This window comes from Amblyraja radiata, chromosome 8 (assembly GCF_010909765.2).
Source record: "Amblyraja radiata isolate CabotCenter1 chromosome 8, sAmbRad1.1.pri, whole genome shotgun sequence".
In the NCBI taxonomy this organism is placed as follows: domain Eukaryota; kingdom Metazoa; phylum Chordata; class Chondrichthyes; order Rajiformes; family Rajidae; genus Amblyraja; species Amblyraja radiata.
In genome coordinates this window covers 32,419,452-32,444,872 of record NC_045963.1, presented here as the reverse complement: position 1 = coordinate 32,444,872, position 25,421 = coordinate 32,419,452, and the positions used below count along the sequence as shown (strand labels likewise).

General features: G+C 42.4%; 1 protein-coding gene across 1 annotated transcript; it reads right to left on the bottom strand.

Annotated features, from left to right (window-relative positions):
* Positions 1-5,611: 5,611 nt before the first annotated feature.
* LOC116976483 (4F2 cell-surface antigen heavy chain-like) lies at positions 5,612-24,029 on the bottom strand. The gene is made up of 3 exons (XM_033026377.1): positions 23,298-24,029; positions 23,084-23,191; positions 5,612-6,010 (listed from the first exon to the last, which is right to left on the bottom strand). The coding sequence occupies exons 1-3, from the start codon at positions 23,412-23,414 to the stop codon at positions 5,675-5,677; spliced, it is 561 nt and encodes a 186-aa protein (XP_032882268.1). The 5' UTR covers positions 23,415-24,029; the 3' UTR covers positions 5,612-5,674.
* Positions 24,030-25,421: the final 1,392 nt, after the last annotated feature.

Here is a 25,421-nt window from a genome sequence, read left to right as displayed (position 1 = left end):
TCTATATGCTGGTTGGAACCAGACCCACCTACCTCCATGGTTATGGGTGTTTCTTCTGTCTCTTCCCAGACCAGCGAGTCTTGCGCGTTGTCTGACGTGGCTGTGATGTTTGGGTGTGGCGCATTTTCCATGGGGTCCGCTCTGGGCCTTGGTCTAAAAAAGACTTCCGGTGGTGATATGCGGACCCCGAGCTTTCACCAGTTCCATAGGGTAGACGTCGACTGGTGGACGCGATGGGGTGCTGCCGCTTGGGTATTGTTGTTTTGGGTTTGCTCATCCCGGGGCCTGCCCTCATGAGACCGAAAGTTTTAGAGGCCTCTTCCATATCCTTAATAATAATAATAATGTCTTTATTTATATAGCACATTTTTAGTCAACTTGCATTGACCCCAAAGTGCTTCACACAATTACTTCCATACAGACAGGCAAAGGTGGGTGAAGTGTCTTGCCCAAGGACACACACAGGCAAAGGTGGGTGAAGTGTCTTGCCCAAGGACACAACGACAGTATGCACTCCAAGCGGGATTCGAACCAGCTACCTTCTGGTTGCCAGCCGAACACTTAGCCCACTGTGCCATCTGTCGTCTTAACCACCTTGACTTTTTTAGTGAGGTCTTTGCCAAAGAGCAGTGTGTCTGGCTCAGTGGTTGGGATTTTGCACAACCCGGCGAATTTTGGATTGTCCACAGAACGAGCAAATGATGTGATGGCTGACGTCAGGAGCCTGAGGATCCGCTGCAGTTTCAGCTCCTGATTTCGAATATTTGTCCCAACGTGTCCCCAGATTTGGCTGTTGACAGCCGGCACTTTGAGTGATTCACAATTTTCAGGAGCTGTGTATAATTCTAAGACCTCATTAACCACCTGCTCCTGTAGGGGCCTGTTGGAAAGGTGGTTAATGCTGGCCGCTAGTTTAGGCTCTAATGGCCTTCCTGCATGTGGGGCTGCCACGTAGCGGTCCACCACACCCAGCAGCTCTTCCTGTTCCTGCACCCCTGGCATACTCCCGACTTCTTCAGCCAGCATCCCCTCTTCCTGACCAGCCCAGCCCTGGTCGCCAAAGCTGCCCTCGGATGAGGGGGAAGCGATGGCCAGTGCACAAGGCACTGTGGAGGGAGTGCCTGAACTCCCCCTGCGAGACTGCTCCTCACACAGCGAGTCTCGCTGGAGCACCTGCTCCAGGAGCCGCTCCAAGTGGCTCAGGCGGCTGTCTCTCCCCCGAATGGGTGGTGAGACGTCCCCGTCCGACGAATCGGAAACCACCGGCCGGATGGTCTTCCTGGTGGCTTTGCATCCAGTCCGTTGCTCAGGCGCTAGCGAGACTGGGCTCGGCCCGGTGTCGGGGATGGTGGAGCGCCGGGTAAGCGGTCCTACCGCCTCCTGTCCCCCACTGATGGAACGCTTCTCCGTTGGAGTCGAGCGGGGAACAAGTTTCTTCAAGAGCCTTTTCTTGTTCATATTCATGCTGTGGAAACAAAGCAGAAGGCTCTCCTTGCCAACAGAAAACCGACCTCAGAGTAACTTACCTGACGGTCCGTCTTTTTAAACTGTAGGGGGAGCACCTGACTCCCGCTGCGGCCGCTGTTGCACTGCTGAACGCAATGCCGCGCATGCGTGCTGAGCGGGCCCTTCACGTAGTCACTCACGTGACTCCGAAGTAAAATAGAAGGTGTGTCATTACACATAGTCTGGTGTCAGTTGGGTATATCTGGAATTCCAAATTTTGTCCTGATGTTCATGGTCTATCTTGTTTAACAAGCTCTAATATGCGAAGTTATCTTTTCTGGAGATGCCATCATTTATCCCAGTCTCAGTTTATGTAGAAACTGGACCCCTAGAGCTGAGACCAGTACTATCAGCATACTGTTTTTAAATGTCAGTCCCCTCCTCCCCCCCCCCCCCCCCCCCCCCCCGTGGGACAGGGACATTGCTGGTGCCCCTAGCAATGTTAGTACAACACTGACGTCCCAGATCTGGGAGTACCTCCCTCTAGGAGGGTTGGTGTTAAAAATAATCCTCATAAGTTTGACAACTAGAGGGTGAGATGTAGGCTGGATAGGAATTCCCAGGACGTTGGTGGTTGTAGCTGTATTATACGCTACACCAGTCCTTGTTGATTCTTGATAGGCCGCCGTGATCATGCTCATGGTCCTGTCCGCCAGCCCGGATCTAGCATGGTGGACTATGGTTCAGAGACTATGTCCGAGACCACAGGGATCCATGGCTGTGTAGGCCAATCAGGTACTTTCAAGACACTTGATGTTGAGTCCATATGTGTTTTGCTTAGGATCCGACTGATGAGGCAGGAGGGAAAAAACGTTGTAAACAATTATTCCCCATTCAGTGAGTAACGTCCATTGCTGCTGCCCCAAGTGAGGTTCACAAGCGGCATATGTTGGTAACTGGTGATTGGGTCTAGATGCAAATGGATCGATATCTGGTGTCCCTCTTTTGCTAATATCAGCAACTTTTTTGTGGTCCAACAGCCATTCGTTGCTGTCATTGAATTTTCATGACCTGGTGTGTGCCTCAGTATTGAGCTTACCTGGTAGGTAAGTTTGCTGATAGCCAAATATGTATGTTAACACACCATAGCCCAATATATTGGCCAGATTGACACAAGATATCGATCATTTCTCCCATATGATTAATATATGCCACCACTGTGATATTATCAATTCGTAGGCGGACATGCAGATGGTGCATTGTTAGCAGTAGGCTTTTAGCTCATAAAACGCACCCAACACCAGTGTTTTTAGTAATTAATTTTGTTGTAGGCTTCCACCAAGTCTGCTTTACTCTTTGGCAATGTTACAGACATATGGATAACGTTAATTGTAAATCCCAGAAAGTCCAGTTGTGGATGCCGTCAACTTAGATTTATCTGGATGGAGATGACCCCAGAGTTTCACCCAATATTTGGTAGCTAAAACTGCTGATTTAGCTAGATCCAGGGTCTTTTCCCCACAATTGATATATCATCAAGATATGCCATGACAATATGTTTTTGTTTCTAATATTGCCAACGTTCGTTTTAATATCTTGGTGAAAAGTCTTGGGGCTGAAGTTAGCCCATTAGGCAACGCTATACCCTGCCATAGTTGCCCCATCCAGTTAAATTTTAGGTATCGACAATGATCCCTCCATGTCTCCCAAAACAAGTGTAATATTCCCCCTGTTAGTACAGGTCGTACACCTTTGTGTTCTGGAAGGAACCAGATCCACCTACTTACCTGGTTGCCGGTGGTACGCCCCTTTCTTCAATTTCTGCCTCTTCTGCGGAAGAGGCGCAGGAGTGTGTGGTTGGCACGTTTTCCATGAGGGTCGTTCTGGGCCTTGGCCTAAAAAGGACCTTTGTGGTACTGCGCGGCCCTCGTGCTTTCACCAGCGTCCTGGTGTTGATACCTGCTGGTAGATGCATAGGGGTGCTGTCGTTGCTGATGACGCTGTTATGAGCCCGACGGCTTTAATCTTTTTGTCGAGCTTTTTTACTTGTTTAAACAAGTTTCCCCCCTGGTTGTGTTGCAGCTATTTCGCACAACCTTGCAATTTTGGGGTTTAGTGCAGGTTTACTGAGCTCTCGCAAGCAATTGATCTCATAGTGGGTATTGCGGAGCAATGTCAATCCCGCTGTCATCTCTGTACCATCGTCTGGGCGAGCAACCAATGATATGCCCGCTGTCAGAAGTTTTGAAGCTGAATCCTGCTGGGCTTTGCCTCCAGCCTGCTGCGCTGCTTTGAGCTGTACAACTCATGGCGCTGGATTCAGCTTGGAGTCCGTAAGTGGACCTTAGTAACCACGCCAATGGTCACTTTCACTGCCCTTGGGCAGTGCGTCCTCCTGGCCGAACTCCCTGAGTCTATCGGCCGGACCGACTCCTGCCTGCCTACAGCCCGCTGTGTTGTTTCCAGGTATACAGCTCGCTGTGCTGGGCTCAGCCTGCGCCGGTCGTACCCGGCTGTCGGCTGCCGGAACCTTCCTAGTTCCTCACAGCCTGTGGTCCTGGAGTCGCTGTTTGCCCATGGTTGTTGGCTGCCGGATCCTTCCTGGTTCCCCGCAGCCTGTGGTCCTGGAACCGCTGGGCGTCCGTTGTTGTTGGCTGCCGGGACCTGCCTGATTCCCCGCAGCCTGCGGTCCTGGAGCCGCTGGACGTCCGTGGTGTTGGCTGCCGGGAACTACCTGGTTCCCCGCGGCAGCCTGCGGTCCAGGTCCGTTTTTTCTTCCCCTTATCCAATATGCTGTAACATAAAGCACAGCAAGGGGAAGAATACAACTTCAATTTTTCCTTACCTTGTAGGTCCGTTTGAATTTTTCCCGCGGGAGCGCTCCACCCCCGCCCGTCGCTGTTGCACTGCGTGAGACGCTAAGTAGCTCACGCGTGCTGCCGGGGTCTTCACGTAGTCACTCACGTGACTCCGAAGTAAAATTATAGAGTTATGTTACAGAAATGTACTCAAAATAATGTTTCCTTGATAATAAGGGGAAAAATTATATGTAGATATTTCAGCTGCTATTTTTCACTAACATCAGTTGCTAACTGAATATGTTAAATGAATAGGTTGCAAAGGAAATAACTAAGTTAACAGTTCCTGCTAACACGTCGCATCGGCATTTCATAAGACATAAGATGGTAACCGTATTCATCCCCAACATGCAGCTTTGATCACTTTCCAAAACTCAAAATGTTTTTAGTTCACTTCATTGAGATTCTTTCTATTGAAAATCAACTAAGAATGTGGGTGAACAGAGCGAACGAGAGAGCACATCCCATCCCTCTTTCAGTAGATCAGAAGGACCTCAAACCAAAATATAAACTGTCCATATCCCTTGACTGATGCTGCCTGACCTGCCAAGTTCCACCAGCATATTATTTGTTGCTCCAGATTCCAGCATCTGCAGTCCTCTGAGTTTCCAAGAAGAATTTCAATAAAGTGATTTAAAAAGATGATAAAAAAATTGTACCACCTATATGATTAACTATGATTAAAAGAGTTTAATAAAATCTGGGTGTCAGAGTTATATTGCGTGGAAACAGATCCTTTGGCCTAACTCGTTCATACCGACCAAGATCCCCCATCTAAGCTTGTCCCATTTGCCCACATTTGGCTCAATTCCCTCTAAACTATTCCTACCCACGTATCTTTCCAATAGTATATGTCTCAACTACCTCCTCTGGGGGCTGGGTCCATATACCTGTTATCTATCTTCATTATAGCAAAATAACAATTGCTGTGGTGAAAGTATGCCCCTTTCAACATCTTTGAAATGGATACAAATAATATAAACTTGATCTGCATGACTAAAGAGGAAATTTTAATTGCTTTTAAAAATCATGAAAGCGAGTTTGAACGCGTGAACAGATTTCCTTTCATTTTGCACATTCCTATCGCCAGAGGAGAAAATGCACTTCTTCTCAAGTTGTATTCCGTTTCTGAGATTGATCGTTTAAAAAAAAATGCTAACACCTAAAACAGAATACTTTATACAGAAATAAATTCAACTGATATAACTGTTTTTATTCAAATTTCTAATCTAAAAGTAAATCAACCTGATACTTCCATCATTTTCAATTAAGGTATGAAAAGCAATTAGCATGTTTGCTTTTTAACATTGCACTATTCATAGATATAGTTAATATATTATTCATATAAATGTTATATCATAGATCAAGAACTAAGGTGAAATGAAGTATTTTAGTATGTATCCCATGTTTGCTTCTATCTTCATATTATACAAATTTACTAATTTACATTGGCTCATATCTGTTGACTTTGCTAGTAGAAGAGCAGTTTGTGGGAGATATACCGCAGTAAAATCAAAAGTATATTGACCACCAAAATTCAGGATAATTAAAATTCCTAGACGATCCCACTGTCTTATAAATGAAAGGACTGTTGTTGTATTTATCATAAGGTGGAAGTCACCATACTGTAGTGGTGGTTCTTCATTTCTTATTTCTCCAAGCATTCTATACAATGACAATGCCGATAATGGTTCTGTAGCCTGTTGCTGTAAAAAAAGAAAGAAGATTGTTAGTCCTTAGTCAAAATTAAAAAATCAGAAACATACATCAAGCTGCATATCCATGCCATCCGGGCACGCTCTCATATTGCTGCTACCATCGGGAAGTAGGGACTGGAGCCAGAGAATGGTTACTTCCGGTTTCAAGAACAGCTTCTTCCAAGTGTCAAGGAAGAGTTAAGAGTGTTTTATTGTCACATGTCCCAGCAGCACAACAGATATTAAGCATAGTATTCCGTAAACAGCATAATAAACATTATATATATATATATATATATTTTTTTTTTAAATTTAATTCTTTATTTCGAACAGAATAAAAGAACAACAAGCAAGTGTGAAACAGCATACAAAATACAAAACAAGAATATTTATAAAGTGTCATAAACAATATCTATAAATAAATGAAATCGTATGTGTCCGAAACTTATTAATTCCCACCCCTTATTCAACTGTTTATAATTATCTTATACAAATATAGCAGCTATATGTACACCATATGTGCACCAGCAGCTATATGTACACCAAATTATTTACATTTATACACTAATCAAATATTTACAAAGCCATACAAAAGAGAAAAAAAAATAAAATAAAAAACCCTCATATACTAGACAGTATCTTAGTCATATATACAACCCATCACCCTATAATCACCCTTCCCAATACAATCAGTATAACAAATATCCCACTCACAATCACCTATTCGCATCCCAATATCCTTTAAAAAAAGTGTTTTTGTACATCTTTTTTAAATGAATTATGTTTATGCTAAGTTTTATCTCCTGTTCCAGACCATTCCACAAATTTACACCACAGATTGCTATGCACATACTTTTAAGAGTTGTTCTGACATTGAGTTTTTTATAATTATGTTCCCCTCTCAAATTATACCCACCCTGTCTTTCCATAAACAGTTTTTGTATATTTCTTGGAAGTAAATTATTTCTTGCTTTGTACATGATTTGGGTAGTCTTAAATTTAACCAGATCGGTGAACTTCAGTGTATGTGACTTTAAGAATAATAAATTGGTATGTTCAAGATATCCAACGTTATTGATAATTCTTATTGCTCTTTTTTGTAATGTGCATAACGGCTGTAGGTTGGTTTTATAGGTGTTACCCCATATCTCTACACAGTAACTCAGATATGGCAATATGAGTGTATTATACAGAGTATGCAATGATTTGTGGTCCAGAATGTGTCTTGATTTTCCCAATATTGCTATAGACTTTGCCAGTTTTGCTTTGACGTGGTTTATGTGTGGTTTCCAGCAGATTTTGTGGTCCAAGATCACACCAAGAAATTTATTTTCATATACTCTTTCTATACATGTTATCTATTTTCAATTGTACTTGAGGGTTTGTTTTATGTTTTCCAAATAGCATAATCTTTGTTTTGCTTAAATTTAGAGACAATTTGTTGACATCAAACCAGTTTTAATTTATTCATTTCTGATGTGATGAACTCCAAAAGCTGCTTCAAATTGTCACCGGAACAAAGCATATTCGTATCATCGGCAAATATAATCAATTTCAGTAATTTGATACTTTGCATATGTCGTCAATGCATATTATGAAAAGCTTTGGACCGAACACAGACCCTTGAGGTACTCCACAAGTTATGTTCATGTAAGTTGATTTATGTTCACCTATTTCTACAAATTGTTGCCTGTTTCTTAAATAGCTTCTCACCCAATCCAATCCAACCCCTCTGATGCCATACCTATCCAGTTTCATGAGTAAAATGTCGTGATTTACGGTATCAAAAGCTTTTTTTAAGTCTATGAATTTTCCCAATGCAAGTTTTTTATTATCTATGCAATTTGTGATTTCCTCGATTAGTTCCATTAGTGCCATAGATGTTGATCTGTCTGTCCGGAATCCATATTGACTGTCGACCAAAAGCTTATGTTTTTCAATGAAATTGTCAAGTCTTTCTGTAAAAAGATTTTCAAGGATCTTGGAGAATGGTATCATATAATGGTATTACTTTAGCTATTTTCATTTTGTTTGAAAATTTACCGGATTGAAAAGACAAGTTACAGATATGAGTTCATGGTTCTGCAATTTCTTCAATAACGTTTTTTATTATAATCATATCAATATCATTCCAATCAGTAGAGGATTTGCTTTTACATTCTCTTACAGTGTCTATGATTTATTTTCCTTCGACTGCTCTAAGGAAGATAGAGCTAGTATTTCTATCCCAAAGATCAGTATCTGCCCCTTCTTTTGTTTCTGGGTCATTAATTTTTTCTGCCAAATCCGGTCCCACATTTACAAAGAATTTGTTAAAACCATTAACCGCATCATCCATATAATTTATTGTCTTGTCTTCCTCAATAAAATACTAAGGGTAGCCTGTATTTTTTGATCCATTTCTAATAATATTATTTAGCACGTTCCATAAACCTTTCATATTGTTTTTATTATTCTCTAACATTTTATTATAATATTCTTTCTTACTCTATCCTCATAATATTGGTTAATTTATTCTTATATTTTTTATATTTATTTTCTGCTTCTGAAGTTCGATATTTTATGATTTGTCTATATAGTGTGTTTTTCTTTTTGCAGGCATTTTTTAAACTCTTAGTGATCCATGGACTATTTGTTTGTTTTTGTCTATCACTATATTGTTTCACAGGACAGTTATTGTCATAAAATGATTTAAAAATATTTAGAAATCCATTGTATGCTTTGTCGACATCTTCACCCTCATATATATATATACTAGACCAAGTGGGACCCGTTGGGTCCCTGTCACACGGGAAGCCTGGCTCCCCAACGCAATATTCCTCCACTCAACCATAACTCCCACAGGAGGCCTGGTCCCCCAACGCAACCCCTTCCCCAACGCAATATTCCACCACTCACCCATAGCCGACAACTGTGCAGGGGCTGCTCATTTTGCCTTATGCACCCTCCCTCATTTTTAAACTTAAAAAAAAAATGCAATTGCACTTGCTAGCTAGCAGAACTCCATGTACTGTGACTTTAAAAAAATTGCATTTGCACTTGCTTGGGCTAGCAGGACTCAGGGTACTGTAACTTTAAAAAATGCATTTGCACTTGCTAGGGCTAGCAGGACTCAGTGTAATTGGATAGCAACAATGTTGTGAGCAGGGCTTCTGCTGCATATGCTAATTAAACGCTCTTGACTCTTGAGTATAGATGCCATTCACCCCATTCTGTTTGTGAGGTGCTTAGAAGTATGCAGTTAGTGTTAAAATCATTCTTACTCTCATTGTTTTACAAATCTTTTCTCTTAATGTATTTTACTAATTGCTTTTTAAACATTACTGTGTGAAGGCAGATGAGATTAGTTTTCCTTGGCATTATGTTTGGCACAGACATTAAGGACCAAAGAGCCTGTCCCAGTACTGTACTTTTCCAAATATGCTATCACCACACTTCCAAGCAATGTATTCTACGTGGCAAATTGATGCATTAGAACAAAAGGAAAATAAATTTTCTCATCTTTTAAATCTGGTACATCAGTAAATCTTCTAATAATTTTTGAAGGAGCCAGAAAGGGGTCGGGATTTATACACCAGTATCTCTTATATACTGCTTTGAATATCAAATAATTTTCTAAATCTGTGGGCTATATCCAGCCCACTGTTACTCTGGGCTCTGCTGGAATGGTCTCTAAACTAGAGCTTCCACAAGGTGAGACCCGAGAAGTCAGCTTCCCCTCTCAAACTGGCCTTTTCTCTTCCTGCTGTTCAGCGAAACATTTTCTGCGCAACTGCATGATAGTACAACCAATGTCTCATCTATGTTTATTCTTAACCTCAGATGTAGAGTTTTCAGATTCTTCCTGTAACAATATCTTAGTCATATAGCATGGAAACAGACCGTTCGGCCCAACTTGCCATGCGACCATGATATCCCATCCAAGTGAGTTCCCAGCCCTGGCTCATATCTCTTCAGATCTACTGTGTAGGAAAGACCTGCAGATGCTGGTCTGACAAAGGGTCTCAACCGAAACGTCACCCATTCCTTCCCTCCAGAGATGCTGCCTGTCCCGCTGAGTTACTCCAGCATTGTGTCTCATTTCAAATTTACCTTTCCATGTACCTGTTCGAATGTTTTTTAAATGTTGTTTCCATACATGCCTTAATCACTTCATCTGGCAGCTCATTCCTACCACCCACCATCCTCTGAATGAAAAGGTTGCCCCTCGGGTTCCTATTAAATCTTTCCCATTTCATCTTAACACTATGCCCTCTAGTTCTTGCTTCCCCTTCTCTGAGATTCTGTGCATTCACCCTATATATTTCCCTCATGATTTTAGACACCCTCAGCCTCCTATGCTTAAAGAAATAACCATATACCTTCGGCTGAGTCCTGGAAACATCCTCGTAAATCTTATCTGCATTCTTTTCAGCTTAATGGCATCTTTCATATGCAGGGTGACCAAAAGTGAATACAATACTCTTAAGTGCAGCCTCACCAGCGTCTTGTACAACTGGTCTATAGATCTAGGTTTTTCTTAGCAGCCTTTCTTAAAGAGGGGCACAACATTAGCCAGTCTCCAGTCTTGAGGCACCTCATCTGCTTTTAACAATGACTTGTATATCACAGCCATTACTCTAGCAAATTCTTCTCTCACATCCCACTGTGTCCTTAGGACCAACTGATCAGGCCCAGGGAATGCATTTACCTTCATCTTGATACAAGGAATGCAGATGCTGGGTTACTAGAAAAAGACACTGAATGCTGGAGTAACTCGGCTGAGTTATAGCACTTTGTGCCTTTTCATATAGTTATAGAGTCTTATAGTGTGGAAACGGACCCTTCGGCTAAACTTGGTCACACTGGCCAACATACTCTATCTACATTAGTCCAACCAACCTGCATTTGGCCCATATCCCTCTAAACCTGTCCTATCCAAGTACCTGTCTAAATGTTTCTTAAATGTTGCGATAGTACCTGCCTCAACTACCTCCTCTGGCAGATCGTTTTATACCCTTTCTATACATTTTGCGTGAAAAAGTCACCCCTCAGATTCCTATTAAATGTTTCCCTCCTCACCTGTTCTCTGGTTCTCGATTCCCCTACTCTCGGCAAGAGACTCTGTGGATCAACCCGATCTACAGAGCCCTCCATAATGTTTGGGACAAAGACCCATCATTTATTTATTTGCCTCTGTACTCCACAATTTGAGATTTGTATTTGAAAAAATCACATGTGGTTAAAGTGCACATTGTCAGATTTTATTTTACTTCAGAGTCACGTGAGTTACTACGTGAAGAGCCCGCCAGCCCACATGCGCATCATTATCGTCTAACGCATGGCGCAGCGACTGGCTGGCAGGCGCTCTGCTCCTCCAGCGGGTAAGTTTAAAAAGGACCTACAGGTAAGTTTCACTTATTCTGAGGTCGTCTTTGTTCTGACGAATTAGTTTACAGAACGGTGAATTTCCAGTCTTGATGGAAAAATCCAGGGCTAAGTCGAAACGGGCCGCGGAGGACCGCGGGAGTGCGGGTAGCCAGCAGCATTTGCCAGGTCCGTGAATGGAGGACTATTGTCGAATGAGCAACAGGATGCTCTGGCACTAATGTGCAATGCACATTTTGAGATTAATTGTTTCCGGAAAAGTGCCATACGACTTGCCCAGGTCCCCAAATATGCGGGGTTGTGTAAAGCCAACAACATTCAGCCGCCAAATCTCCTCTTTGTGGAAAACCTACCTAAACAGGTCAAGGACCTGGATGAAGAGGTGAAGGCTGTCGGGCTAATGAAGCTGCCGTCAACCAGCAAAACCTCACAATTCTGGCGGCAGCACCCCTATGCATCCACCAGCAGAAAGCGATTTCCTGAGTGGTGAAAGCTCGAAGGCCGGATATTCGGGGCAAAGGTCTTTTTTAGGCTAAAAATAATAATAATAAATTTTATTTATGGGTGCCTTTCAAGAGTCTCAAGGACACCTTACAAAAATTTAGCAGGTAGAGGAAAAACATGTAAGGGGAATGAAATAAATAGTAGAGACATGACTAGTACACAAAGTAAAGAAAGAATTCAATACAAAACACAATATGAGGCGATTAATGCACAGATGAAAAAGGAGGGGGACGTGGGGCTAAGGATAGGCAGAGGTGAAGAGATGGGTCTTGAGGCGGGACTGGAAGATGTTGAGGGACACAGAATTGCGGATCAGTTGGGGGAGGGAGTTCCAGAGCCTGGGAGCTGCCCTGGAGAAGGCTCTGTCCCCAAAACTGCGGAGGTTGGACTTGTGAATGGAGAGGAGACCGGCTGATGTGGATCTGAGGGACCGCGAGGGTTGGTAGGGGGAGAGGAGGTCAGTGAGATATGGGGGGGCCAGATGGTGGAGGGCTTTGTAGGTGAGGCTAAGGCCTAGACCGGCCTTCTTGGAAGATGCGCTATCCCCGCATTCCAGCACCTCTACCCCCCAAATCTCGGGGACCGAAGTAATAACCTCGAAACCACTGGTAACCATGGAGGTAGGTGGGTCTGGTTCCTTCCGGAACATGGGGTGTGTGGACTATTTACAAGTTGGCGGGAGATTACACTTGTTTTTGGATGCATGGAGTTCAATAACGTCTGATCCATTTATACTGCGTAGTATACAGGGGTTCCAAATTGAGTTCCTTCCCAATTCATTACCACCCACACAACATGAACCAAACCGTACGTTCATTCTTTCACAGCAGGAAAGTTTGGAGGTGCAAACAGAAATACAGAAATTGCATTCAAAAGGGGTAATTGAGAGTTTGGGGAATGACCCTCACGAATTTGTTTCTAATATATTTACGAGGAAAAAGAAAGATGGAGGATGTCATATCATCCTCCATCATCATGATTTGACTCAGCTTAACGCTTTTGTGCAGTATAAACATTTTAAAATGGAAACCTTCGTTATTGCCAAACAACTGATTTCCAAAGGATGCTTTATGGCATGCATCGATCTCAAAGATGCATACTATTCGGTACCTATTCACAGGGATCACTGGAGGTATTTGAAGTTTAACTGGATGGGGCAACTGTGGCGTTGCCTAATGTGTTGACATCAGCCCCCAGATTATTTACCAAATATTAAAACCAGCTCTTGCGCTTCTCAGAGCTCAAAAATATATTGTCATGGCATATTTGGATGATATCCTAATAGGTAAAACTCTGGAATTAGCTAAATTAGCTGTTTCAACCACTAAACTCTTATTTGAGAGATTGGGGTTTCTCATCCATCCAGATAAATCTAAGTTGGTACCATCCACGGTTATTGATTATTTGGGGTTTAACTATTAACTCAGTTCACATATCTGTGACTCTGCCCTGGCACAAGAGATTAGAATTAATAGAAGCCTGTTACAACCTTGTTGTTATTGAGCAACCATCTATTCGGCAAGTGGCCTGGGTAATTGGCAAATTAGTGGCTGCATTTCCAGCCGCAAAGTTTGGACCTTTGCATTATCAAAATTTACAACGTGCAAAGGAGCAAGCACTCAAAAATCATGCAGTTCATTTCAACAGGCCTATGTGATTACCAGCCGATGCTATTTTGGAATTACAATGGTGGACGACCAACATTCGGCATTGCTCCAATACCATTTTAGTCAGCAGTCCTTCAGTTATATTACAAACTAATGCTAGTGCTCAAGGATGGGGAGCTACTAATACCATCTCTAGTTGCGGTGGCAGATGGGATTTGCATGAGTCATAATTTCTTCAGTCACATGGTATTAATTATCTGGAGTTGTTGGGAGCATTCTATGGGCTCAAGGCTTATTGTACAAATTTGCATCATCTGCATGTTCAGCTTCAGATTGACAACACCACAGCGGTGGCATATATTAATCACATGGGTGGAATTAAGTCAATATCCTGTGATAATTTGGCTAACCTTATTTGGCACTGGTGTATTATAAGAAACATTTGGATTTCAGCTACCTACCTACCAGGTAGGCTCAATACAGTGGCGGACACCAGGTCACGGAAATTTGATGACAACACTGAATGGATGTTGGACCATAAAGTGTTCACTGACATTGTTGCTCGGTATGGAACGCTGGATATCGATCTATTCGCATCCCGGCTTAATCACCAATTGTCAAAGTATGTTGCATGGGAGCCAGACCCTGGGGCAGTGGCGATGGATGCATTCCCAGCTATTTACAATATATATTAATGATTTGGACGAGGAAATTGAATGCAACATCTCCAAGTTTGCAGATGACATGAAGCTGGGGGAAGTGTTAGCTGTGAGGAGGATGCTAGGAGGCTGCAAGGTGACTTGGATAGGCTGGGTGAGTGGGCAAATGCATGGCAGATGCAATATAATGTGGATAAATGTGAGGTTATCCACTTTGGTGGCAAAAACAGGAAAGTAGACTATTATCTAAATGGTGGCCGATTAGGAAAAGGGGAGATGCAACGAGACCTGGGTGTCATGGTACACCAGTCATTGAAAGTAGGCATGCAGGTGCAGCAGGCAATGAAGAAAGCGAATGGTATGTTAGCATTCATAGCAAAAGGATTTGAGTATAGGAGCAGGGAGGTTCTACTGCAGTTGTACAGGGTATTGGTGAGACCACACCTGGAGTATTGTGTACAGTTTTGGTCTCCAAATCAGAGGAAAGACATTCTTGCCATAGAGGGAGTACAGAGAAGGTTCACCAGACTGATTCCTGGGATGTCAGGACTTTCATATGAAGAAAGACTGGATGGACTCAGCTTGTACTCGCTAGAATTTAGAAGATTGAGGGGGGATCTTATAGAAACTTACAAAATTCTTAAGGGGTTGGACAGGCTAGATGCAGGAAGATTGTTCCCAATGTTGGGGAAGTCCAGGACAAGGGGTCACAGTTTAAGGATAAAGGGGAAATCCTTTTGGACCGAGATGAGAAAACATTTTTCACACAGGGAGTGGTGAATCTCTGGAACTCTCTGCCACAGAAGGTAGTTGAGGCCAGTTCATTGGCTATATTTAAGAGGGAGTTAGATGTGGCCCTTGTGGCTAAAGGGATCAGGGGGTATGGAGAGAAGGCAGGTACAGGATACTGAGTTGGATGATCAGCCATGATCATATTGAATGGCGGTGCAGGCTTGAACTGCCGAATGGCCTACCCCGGCACCTAGTTTCTATGTTTCTATGTTTCAAATGTATTATTTGTTTTAGTAAAGCATCAGCATGCTTTAAGTCCAGGTCATGTCTGAATGCATTATAATTTCACTCCTCCTTGGTCAATTAACGTAGTGTGTGACGCATGGACTCGTTTCCACGGCATGAAATCTTCATGTAGTCACACACGTGACTCCGGAGTAAAATAGTAAGATTAAACGAGAATTTACCAGTTTGATGTTTGATCTTTATTTTATGAGGAGTTACGTTGAGGGATTACGTGCCCTCCACTCCCAACCCTCTCTCATAAAGGTCAGCTGGTAGTTCTAGTTTCTCGAATCTTACTATATTCAGTTCAACAACTGTTATCTGTGATTTCACACCGCTGCATTGAAGTTTGACGCGCATGCGGGCTGGCGGGCTCTTCACGTAATTCCTCAACGTAACTCCTCATAAAATAATAATCAAACTTCAAACTGGTAAGTTCTCGTTTAATCTTAATATTAAAGGCCATTTTTATACTTTTTGGTTTCACCATGTAGAAATTACAGCTGTTTTTACATTGTCCCCCATTTCAAGGCAGACTGGAAAGGGATCCTAGCAGGAATGACGGTGAAACAGCAATGGCAGGAATTTCTGGGCATAATCCGGAAGACGCAGGATCATTTCATGAAGAAAAGATTCTAAGGGGAGTAGGAGGCAACCGTGGCTGACAAGAGAAGTTAGGGATAGAATAAAACTAAAAGAAAAGATGTATAACACAGCAAAGTGTAGCCAGAAGCCAGAGGATTGGGAAACTTTCATAGGACAACAGAAGGAAACAAAACGGGCAATACGGGCTGAAAAGATGAAGTACGAAGGGAAGCTGGCCAGGAATATAAAGAAGACAGTAAAACCTTCTTTAGACATGTTCAGGGAAATAGAGTAGCAAAGTCAAATGTGGGCCCTTGAAGGCAGACACGGGTGAAATTGTTATGGGCAACAAGGAAATGGCAGAAGGTACTTCGGATCGGCCTTCACTAACGAAGACACAAACAATCTCCCAGATGTACTGGAGGACAGAGGATCTAAGGGGGTAGAGGAACTGAAATAAATTTTCATTAGGCGAGAAATAGTATCGGGTAGGTTAATGGGACTGAAGGATGATAAATCCCCTGGGCCTGATGGTCTGCATCCCAGGGTCCTCAGGGAGGTGGCTCTAGAAATAGTGGGCGCATTGGTGATCATTTTTCAATGTTCAATAGATTCAGGATCAGTTCCTGTGGATTGAAGGATAGTTAATCTTATCCCACTTTTCAAGAAAGGAGCGAGAGAGAAAACGGGGAAATCCAGTTAGCTTGACTTCGGTGGTGGGAAAGATGCTGGAATCAATTATTAACGAGGTAATAATGGGGCAATTGGATAGCAGTAAAAGGATTAGTCCAAGTCAACATGGATTTATTAAAGGGAAATCATGCTTGACTAAACTTCCAGAATTTTGTGAGGATGTGACAAGTAAAATGGATGAGGGGTTGCCAGTGGATGTAGTGTATCTAGACTTTCAGAAAGCCTTTGATAAGGTCCCGCACGGGAGACTGGTGACTAAAATTAAGCACTTGGTAGGGTGTTGACATGGATAGAAAATTGGTCGGCAGACTGGAAGCAAAGAGTAGGAGTGAACGGGTCCTTTTCGGAATGGCAGGCAGTGGCGAGTGGAGTGCCGCAAGGTTCGGTGTTGGGGCCGCAACTGTTTACCATATATATTAATGATTTGGAAGAGGGAATTAGGAGCAACACCAGCAAGTTTGCGGATGACACAAAGCTGGGTGGCAGTGTGAACTGTGATGAGGATGTAAGGAAGTTGCCGGTTGACCTGGACAGGTTGAGTGAGTGGGCAGATGCATGGCAGATGTAGTATAATATACATAAATGTTAGGTTATCCACTTTGGCGCAAAAACAAAGGGGTCAGATTATTATCTCAATGGGGTTAGGTTAGGTAAGGGGGAGGTGCAGCGAGACCTGGACGTCCTTGTACACGGTCACTGAAAGTTGGCTTACAGGTACAGCAGGCAGTGAAGAAAGCTAATGGAATGTTGGCCTTCATAACAGGTGGATTTCAGTATAGGAGTAAAGAGGTTCTTCTGCAGTTGTATGGGGCTCTGGTGAGACCACATCTGGAGTATTGTGTACAGTTTTGGTCTCCTAATTTGAGGAAGGACATCCTTGTGATTGAAGCAGTGCAGCGTAGGTTCACGAGATTGATCCCTGGGATGGCTGGACTGTCATATGAGGAAAGATTGAAAAGACTAGGCTTGCATTCACTGGAGTTTAGAAGGATGAGGGGGCATCTTTCCTGAGAATTGGAAGAGCAAATATGTAAGGAGATAGCAGATATTAGTAGTAAGCACAAGGTAGTGATTGTGGGAGATTTCAACTTTCCACACATAGACTGGGAAACACATTCTGTAAATGGGCTGGATGGTTTGGAGTTTGTAAAATGTGTGCAGGATAGTTTTTTGCAGCAATACATAGAGGTACCTACTAGAGGAGGGGCAGTGCTGGACCTCCTGTTAGGAAATGAGACGGGACAGGTGGCGGAGGTATGCGTTGGGGAGCACTTCGGGTCCAGTGATCACAATACCATTAGTTTCAATATAATTATGGAGAAGGTCTGAACTGGACCTAGGGTTGAGATTTTTGATTGGAGAAAGGCTAACTTTGATGAGATGCGAGATGATTTAAAAGGAGTGGACTAGGACATTTTGTTTTATGGGAAAGATGTAGAAGAGAAATGGTGGACATTTAAAGGGGAAGTTTTAAGAGTACAGAATCTTTATGTTCCTGTTCGGTTGAAAGGAAACAGTAAAAATTGGAAAGAGCCCTGGTTTTCAAGGGAAATTGGACATCTTGTTCGGAAAAAGAGGGAGATCTACAATAATTATAGGCAGCATGAAGTAAATGAGGTGCTTGTGGAGTATAAGGAATGTAAAAAGAATCTTAAGAAAGAAATTAGAAAAGCTAAAAGAAGATATGAGGTTGCTTTGGCAAGTAAGGTGAAAGTAAATCCAAAGGGTTTCTACAGCTATATTAATAGCAAAAGGATAATGAGGGATAAAATTGGTCCATTGGAGAAACAGAGTGGGCAGCTATATGCAGAGCCAAAAGAGATGGGGGAGATATTGAACAATTTCTTTTCTTCGGTATTCACCAAGGAGAAGGATATTGAATTATGTGAGGTAAGGGACACGAGTAGAGTAGTTATGGATACTATGAGTTTCAAAGTAAAAGAAGTACTGACACTTTTGAAAAATATAAAAGTGGATAAGTCTCCAGGTCCTGACAGGATATTCCCTAGGACATTGAGGGAAGTTAGTGTAGAAATAGCCGGGGCTATGACAGAAATATTTCAAATGTCATTAGAAACGGGAATAGTCCCCGAGGATTGGCGTACTGCGCATGTTGTTCCATTGTTTAAAAAGGGTTCTAAGAGTAAACCTAGCAATTATAGACCTGTTAGTTTGACTTCAGTGGTGGGCAAATTAATGGAAAAGATACTTAGAGATAATATATATAAGCATCTGGATAAATAGGGTCTGATTAGGAACAGTCAACATGGATTTGTGCCTGGAAGGTCATGTTTGACTAATCTTCTTGAATTTTTTGAAGAGGTTACTAGGGAAATTGACGAGGGTAAAGCAGTGGATGTTGTCTATATGGACTTTAGTAAGGCCTTTGACAAGGTTCCTCATGGAAGGTTGGTTAAGAAGGTTAAACTGTTGGGTATAAATGCAGGAATAGCAAGATGGATTCAGCAGTGGCTGAATGGGAGAAGCCAGAGGTGGATGGCTGTTTGTCGGGTTGGAGGCAGGTGACTAGTGGGGTGCCTCAGGGATCTGTGTTGGGTCCTTTGTTGTTTATCATGTACATCAATTATCTGGATGAAGGGGTGGTAAATTGGATTAGTAAGCATGCAGATGATACCAAGATAGGGGGTGTTGTGGATAATGAAGAGGATTTCCAAAGTCTACAGAGTGATTTAGGCCATTTGGAAAAATGGGCTGAAAGATGGCAGATGGAGTTTAATGCTGATAAATGTGAGGTGTTACACCTTGGCAGGACAAATCAAAATAGGACGTACATGGTAAATGGTTGGGAATTGAAGAATACAGTTGAACAGAGGGATCTGGGAATAACCGTGCATAGTTCCTTGAAGGTGGAATCTCATATAGATAGGGTGGTAAAGAAAGCTTTTGGTATGCTAGCCTTTATAAATCAGAGCATTGAGTATAGAAGCTGGGATGTAATGTTAAAATTGTACAAGGCATTGGTGAGACCAAATCTGGAGTATGGTGTACAATTTTGGTCGCCCAATTATAGGAAGGATGTCAACAAAATAGAGAGAGTACAGAGGAGATTTACTAGAATGTTACCTGGGTTTCAACAACTAAGTTACAGAAATAGGTTGAATAAGTTAGGTCTTTATTCTCTGGAGCGCAGAAGGTTAAGGGGGGACTTGATAGAGGTCTTTAAAATGATGAGAGGGATAGACAGAGTTGATGTGATCAAGCTTTTCCCTTTGAGAATAGGGAAGATTCAAACAAGAGGACATGACTTCAGAATTAAGGGACAGAAGTTTAGGGGTAGCATGAGGGGGAACTTCTTTACTCAGAGAGTGGTAGCGGTGTGGAATGAGCTTCCAGTGGAAGTGGTGGCGGCAGGTTCGTTGGTATCATTTAAGAATAAATTGGATAGGCATATGGATGAGAAGGGAATGGAGGGTTATGGTATGAGTGCAGGCAGGTGGGACTAAGGGAAAAAAATTGTTCGGCACGGACTTGTAGGTCCGAGATGGCCTGTTTCCGTGCTGTAATTGTTATATGGTTATATGGTTATCTTATAGAAACATATAAAATTATAAAAGGACTGGACAAGCTAGATGCAGGAAAAATGTTCCCAATGTTGGGTGAGTCCAGAACCAGGGGCCAAAGTGTTAGAATAAAGGGGAGGTCATTTAAGGCTGAGGTGAGAAAAAACTTTTTCACCCAGAGAGTTGTGAATTTGTGGAATTCCCTGTCACAGAGGGCAGTGGAGGACAAATCACTGGATGGATTTAAGAGAGAGTTAGATAGAGCTCTAGGGGCTAGTGCAGTAAAGGGATATGGGGAGAAGGCAGGCACGGGTTATTGATAGGGGGCGATCCATGATCACAATGAATGGCGGTGCTGGCTCGAAGGGCCGAATGGCCTCCTGCACCTATTTACTATGGTTCTATGTTTCTAAGGCGTGGTGATATCAGGCTTCTTCCTGCGGTTCACACTTGCATTAGATGAGCGGTTGACAGTACAGGTCTCATCCTGGGAGCTCAGCTTTGGGCTTGAAGGGACGATACTGGTGGTCTCTGGATTACCCTACATGTGGGTGGGGGGAGGAGAGTGTTTGTGTGGGTTTGTGTCTGTGTAGTCCCTTGTTGTCTGGGGCAGGAAGAGGTTCTGGCATCTCAAGCTTAACCCGGCCACCAGTCACTGCCTCAGGTAGAGGCACTGGCTATCTAAAGCTTCTTTCCCAGCAGTCCAGTCTGGACTACGTAGTGACGCTAGAAGTCCCAGGACTGTCCAAGTGGCTCAGTCTACCTGCAACAGGAAAACACAACTAAGAGAGAGGTGTCCCATTTTGTCTCCCTTCCTCACCCACTTCTTTCTTCTTCTCCTTTCTTCCACTTTCTCTCCTGCAGAAAGGCCATCGGAGAGCGGAGGGAGAACTGTCGGAGAGCGAGGTAGGCCTCCGAGAACAATGGGAGACCTGTTGGAGGGGGGGGGCTGTTGCCACATGTGGAGGCAGGCAGTAGATAGGAATGTTTGTTAAATGTTGGTAACTTTGTCAGCGGCATAACATGGCGACACCTGTGTATGGCCTTGGTGAGGTCTGCTACATGATTTAACAGGGTTGTACGCAAAACAAAGCATTTCACTGTACCTAAGTATATGTGAAAAATAAAGTATCATTGAATTATTGCTTCTTTTCTCGTTTCTCCCAGTCTCCTGGAGGTACAAATGTCCAGGACCACATGGGGGCACTGTCAATACCCAAATGCCTGGTGTCCACATCCATCTGGGGCAATGAATTCCATCCTTTGACTAAATAAATTCTTCTTCATCTCCTTTCTAACACTAAGCACATTAATTCTGAGGCTGTGCCCTCTGGTCCTAGACTCTCCCACTATTGGAAACATCTTCTCCACATCCATTATATCCAGGCATTCCACTATTCGCTAAGTTTCAATGAGGTTCCCTGTTATCCTTCTAAACTCCAGCGAGTTCAGGCCCAGAGGCATCAAACGCTCATCATACGTCAACCCAATCATCCCCAGGATAATTTTCTCCAACGCCAGCATATCCCTCCTCAGATATGGAGCCCAAAACCCCCAAATGCATTCTGACCAGTGCCCTATTAAGCCTCAGCTTACATTCCTGTTTTTATATTCTAGTCACAAAATGCTTGCTAACATTGCATTTGCCTTCCTTACTACCGATTCAACTTGCAAATTACCCTTCTGAGAATTCTGCATCAGCACCCTCAGGTCCATTTGCAACTCCAACTTTAGAACCCTCTCCCCATTTAAAAAATAGTCTACACATTTATTCCTACTGCCAAAGTGCATGATCGCACACTTTGCTATGTTTTATTCCATCTGCCACTTATTTTTCCACGCTCCCAACCTGTGCAAGTCCATGTGCAGACTCCCTGCTTCCTCTATACTACCTGCCCCTTCACCTATCGTCATATCGTCCACATTGCTGCAAAAGTTACAAAGAGAAACTTGGGACTATATAAGCCAGTGAGCCTGTATCTGTGCTTGGTAAATAACTGGAAAGGAATCTGAGGGATAATATTTGAGGGATACATACATTTGGAAAGACATGGGTTGAATAGGGACAGTAAATATAGCTTTGTGCACAGAAATCGTGTCTCATGAATTTGATTGAGTTTTTTTTTAGGATGTAACCAAAAACATTGATGAGAGCAGGATGGTAAATATAGTCCATAAGGCCTTTGACATGGTTCTGCATGGTAGGCTACTCTGGAAGGATTGTTCACATGGGACTTTGAGAAAGTTAGCTAACTGAATACAGAATTTGTTTGATGGTAGGAAACAAAGGGTGCAGGTGGAAGATTTAATCTTTATATTGCACCCTTCTAGGAATTCTTCATCTTTGACCCTTACAGAAAATGTCACTATCTCCCTTTTAAAATATTCTGATATTGGATATTGTTCTACTCCAAAACACCTGCTTCCAATGCATATTTGTCAGGTCCTGCCTGATATTATTGATTCATTCCTAGATATGAGTGGCAACATATCATATCACTCAGAGTCTCTTTCGTGTCGATGGAAAAACCTGTCTAATCTCCTCACTATTTAATCCCCACCACTTTAACTTTCCTACTCCTTCTTTCCCCTAACTATGCAGTGGAGCTAACTATTGTGCCACAGAGTTAGTCCTTGCTCCTCTTCCTGAAAGGTAATGCCGTATTTAAAACAATATACCTGTTTGAGAGGACGATGGCCACTCCTGAAATATCAGCCACTCAGGACAGAGAATAATTTTCTCCACCTAGCGGGCAGTGAATCTTCAGAAATCTGTACTCCAGAGGGCTGTAGAGGCATGGTTGCCGAGTATATTCAAAACATAGATCAATAGAACTTTAAATGTGAAGAGAATAAAGAGGTATGGGGTTAGTGCAGGAAAGTGAGCAAAGGTGATGGTTCAGTTATGTTCTTAATGAATGCTGGAGCAGGCACAAGGGACCAAATAACTTACTACTGCTTCTATTTCTTAAGTTCTAATGACCATACCCATTATCCATAATGGATACTAACACTACTTCTTGAAACCATTTTGAATATGTTTTAATAATGATTAACTAAATGTATTCATTAAATAATGTAACTATAATCTTATATTAGATATAAGGAATGCAAAATATGTATACATACAATAACGGGTGGTGGTAATTTATCCTTATTGGGTAAAATCCAAGGTTCATTAATTGAAAATCCAGCATATTTAGATTTGTCCCACCGCATTAGAGGTTTTGTGGTAGTCTGTTGCACATAGTTGGAAGATTAAAATTACACTTTAACCAATAATAAATTTAAATAATACATTCAACATTATTATAATCTGATTACAATATTAGAGGCTAATTACCTTATCGTCTTTGAGAGCAAGCTCATCACCATAATAATACGTTGGAGTCCCAGGTATTGTAAATAAAAGCATTGAATACAATTTGAAATGAATTCCATGCGATTTTTGAAGCATCATAGATGCTATATGCGCGTCACCAAACTACAAGAAAGATTTGTGTAAAAATATGATTTGCATTTGAAAAGCATGTTTCTACAGAATGTAATCCACTGGGTTTCACTTTTTCCAGGAATGCAAAAGGTGAAAAGACTCCTGTTTATATCTGGTAAACACAAAATAGACCCATGTCCTAAGGGAATGGTATTTTATAATGGCTGAATGAGTCAAGTTGCTGTTCTTATACTGAGATTCCTGGAATTTCACTTTATTTCTCCTCAACATTATACCCATTAGTTTATTGAGGTTGTATCAACGTTTTACTGAAGAAAAGGATTGGTTTATTAAGCCTTTGCTAGCTTTACGCAAGAGGGTGGGCATATGATAGGGGTGGGTGGAAGCATACTAAGTATGGGTCGGCTGGGATAGGAAGTGGGAGTTCTTGATGTTACATTTCTTGCAAATACTAGATCATAGATCATCATACAATCAATTTAGGTGCTCAAGTTGTACCTTTAAAAAAAACTGAGCTGTTGAAATTTTGCTGTGATATAATTTGCTATTGTTACACTTTTCTGATTTCCTCCCAACATTTTGTAAATGCCCAAAATTTGAAAAATATTAATTTTTGCACAATAATTTCAGATATTAAATTTAACCACTGTTTACCTCATCTACATACAAGTCCATTGCAAGATTAATATTATGCCAATCTTTGAAAATATCGTTACAGAAAAAAAATCTTACTATATATAGATAGATAGATAAAAATGTATCATTTTGGAATACTTACAATGAAGCCGCTCCATGCATTCTCAACCTTGCGATGATAATCTTCCAATGTCGTTGCTGAGGAAGTTGCACGAATGTTTGTTAAAATATTCAGATAATAAATAAAAAGCATATCCCCATGAACATTCCCAAGGATTGAATTTAAGTAGTCATGTTCCTCCACATTGGTAGCCACAACAAATATTCTGGAAGGAAAAAAAATGTTACTTGTATTGCTACTAATCACAAAGAAATTTGATCGCCTCAACTTTTTAATCTGATGTCGCAAATTTCAAATTTAGTTTTTCATAGTTCTCTCATCCTTTTAAGCTTTCTCATTAGACTTTAAAAAATGTATAGCTGGGATCTACATGGTTTCTCAGAAGGTGTTTTGATTAAGTGCCGAGCAAAAGGTTGATTAACAAAATTGGGTCACTTGGAGGTTCTTAAAGGGTCACTGGAAACCTGAAAATATTGGAAGCATTCAGGTTAGGCAACTTCTGTATAAAGAAAGAATTCATGTTTCGGGTCAAAGTTCCTTTTATTCTTCCTCAGTTCTTTTCAAATACAATAAACCCTTGGTTTTCATGGATCGCTCTTATAGCGTATGGGCGTTCCCATGCCAACCACGACTCACACTACCTCCCCGACCAATTACAGCTCCAGCATCCGACCTGAAGCCCAGCGTGCAAGGTGCACATGCAAGCCCTTCTTGTGGTGGGAGATTGCAACCATCACGTGGTCTGCCCTGTTTTGACGAATGCAATCAACCTGGCATGCACAATCAAATTAGATCAAATAGAACAAGGAAGAAGAAGAAGAACAAGGAAGAAGAAGAAGAAGAAGAAGAAGAAGAAGAAGAACAAGGAAGAAGAAGAAGAAGAAGAAGAAGAACAAGGAAGAAGAAGAAGAAGAAGAAGAAGAAGAACAGAACGAAAAGCCCATCCTCGACCCTACACCCATTCAGAAGATCCTCCATCCCATCCTCCTCGCCTCCGCTCACCTCCTCACCTTCTACGCACGCACCGCCTCCTCCTCCCTCCCCCCTTCCCCTCTCCTCCTCCTCTCCCTTCCTCCTCTCCCCTCCTCCTCCGCCTCCTCCCCCTTCCTCCGCCTCCGCCTCTCCCCCCCCTTCTCCTCCTCCTCCTCCTCTCCTCCCCTTCCCCTCCTCCTCCTCCTCCTCCGCCTCCTCCTCCCCCCTTCCTCCTCCTCCTCCCCTCCTCCTCCTCCTCCTCCCTCCCTCCCTCCTCCCCCTTC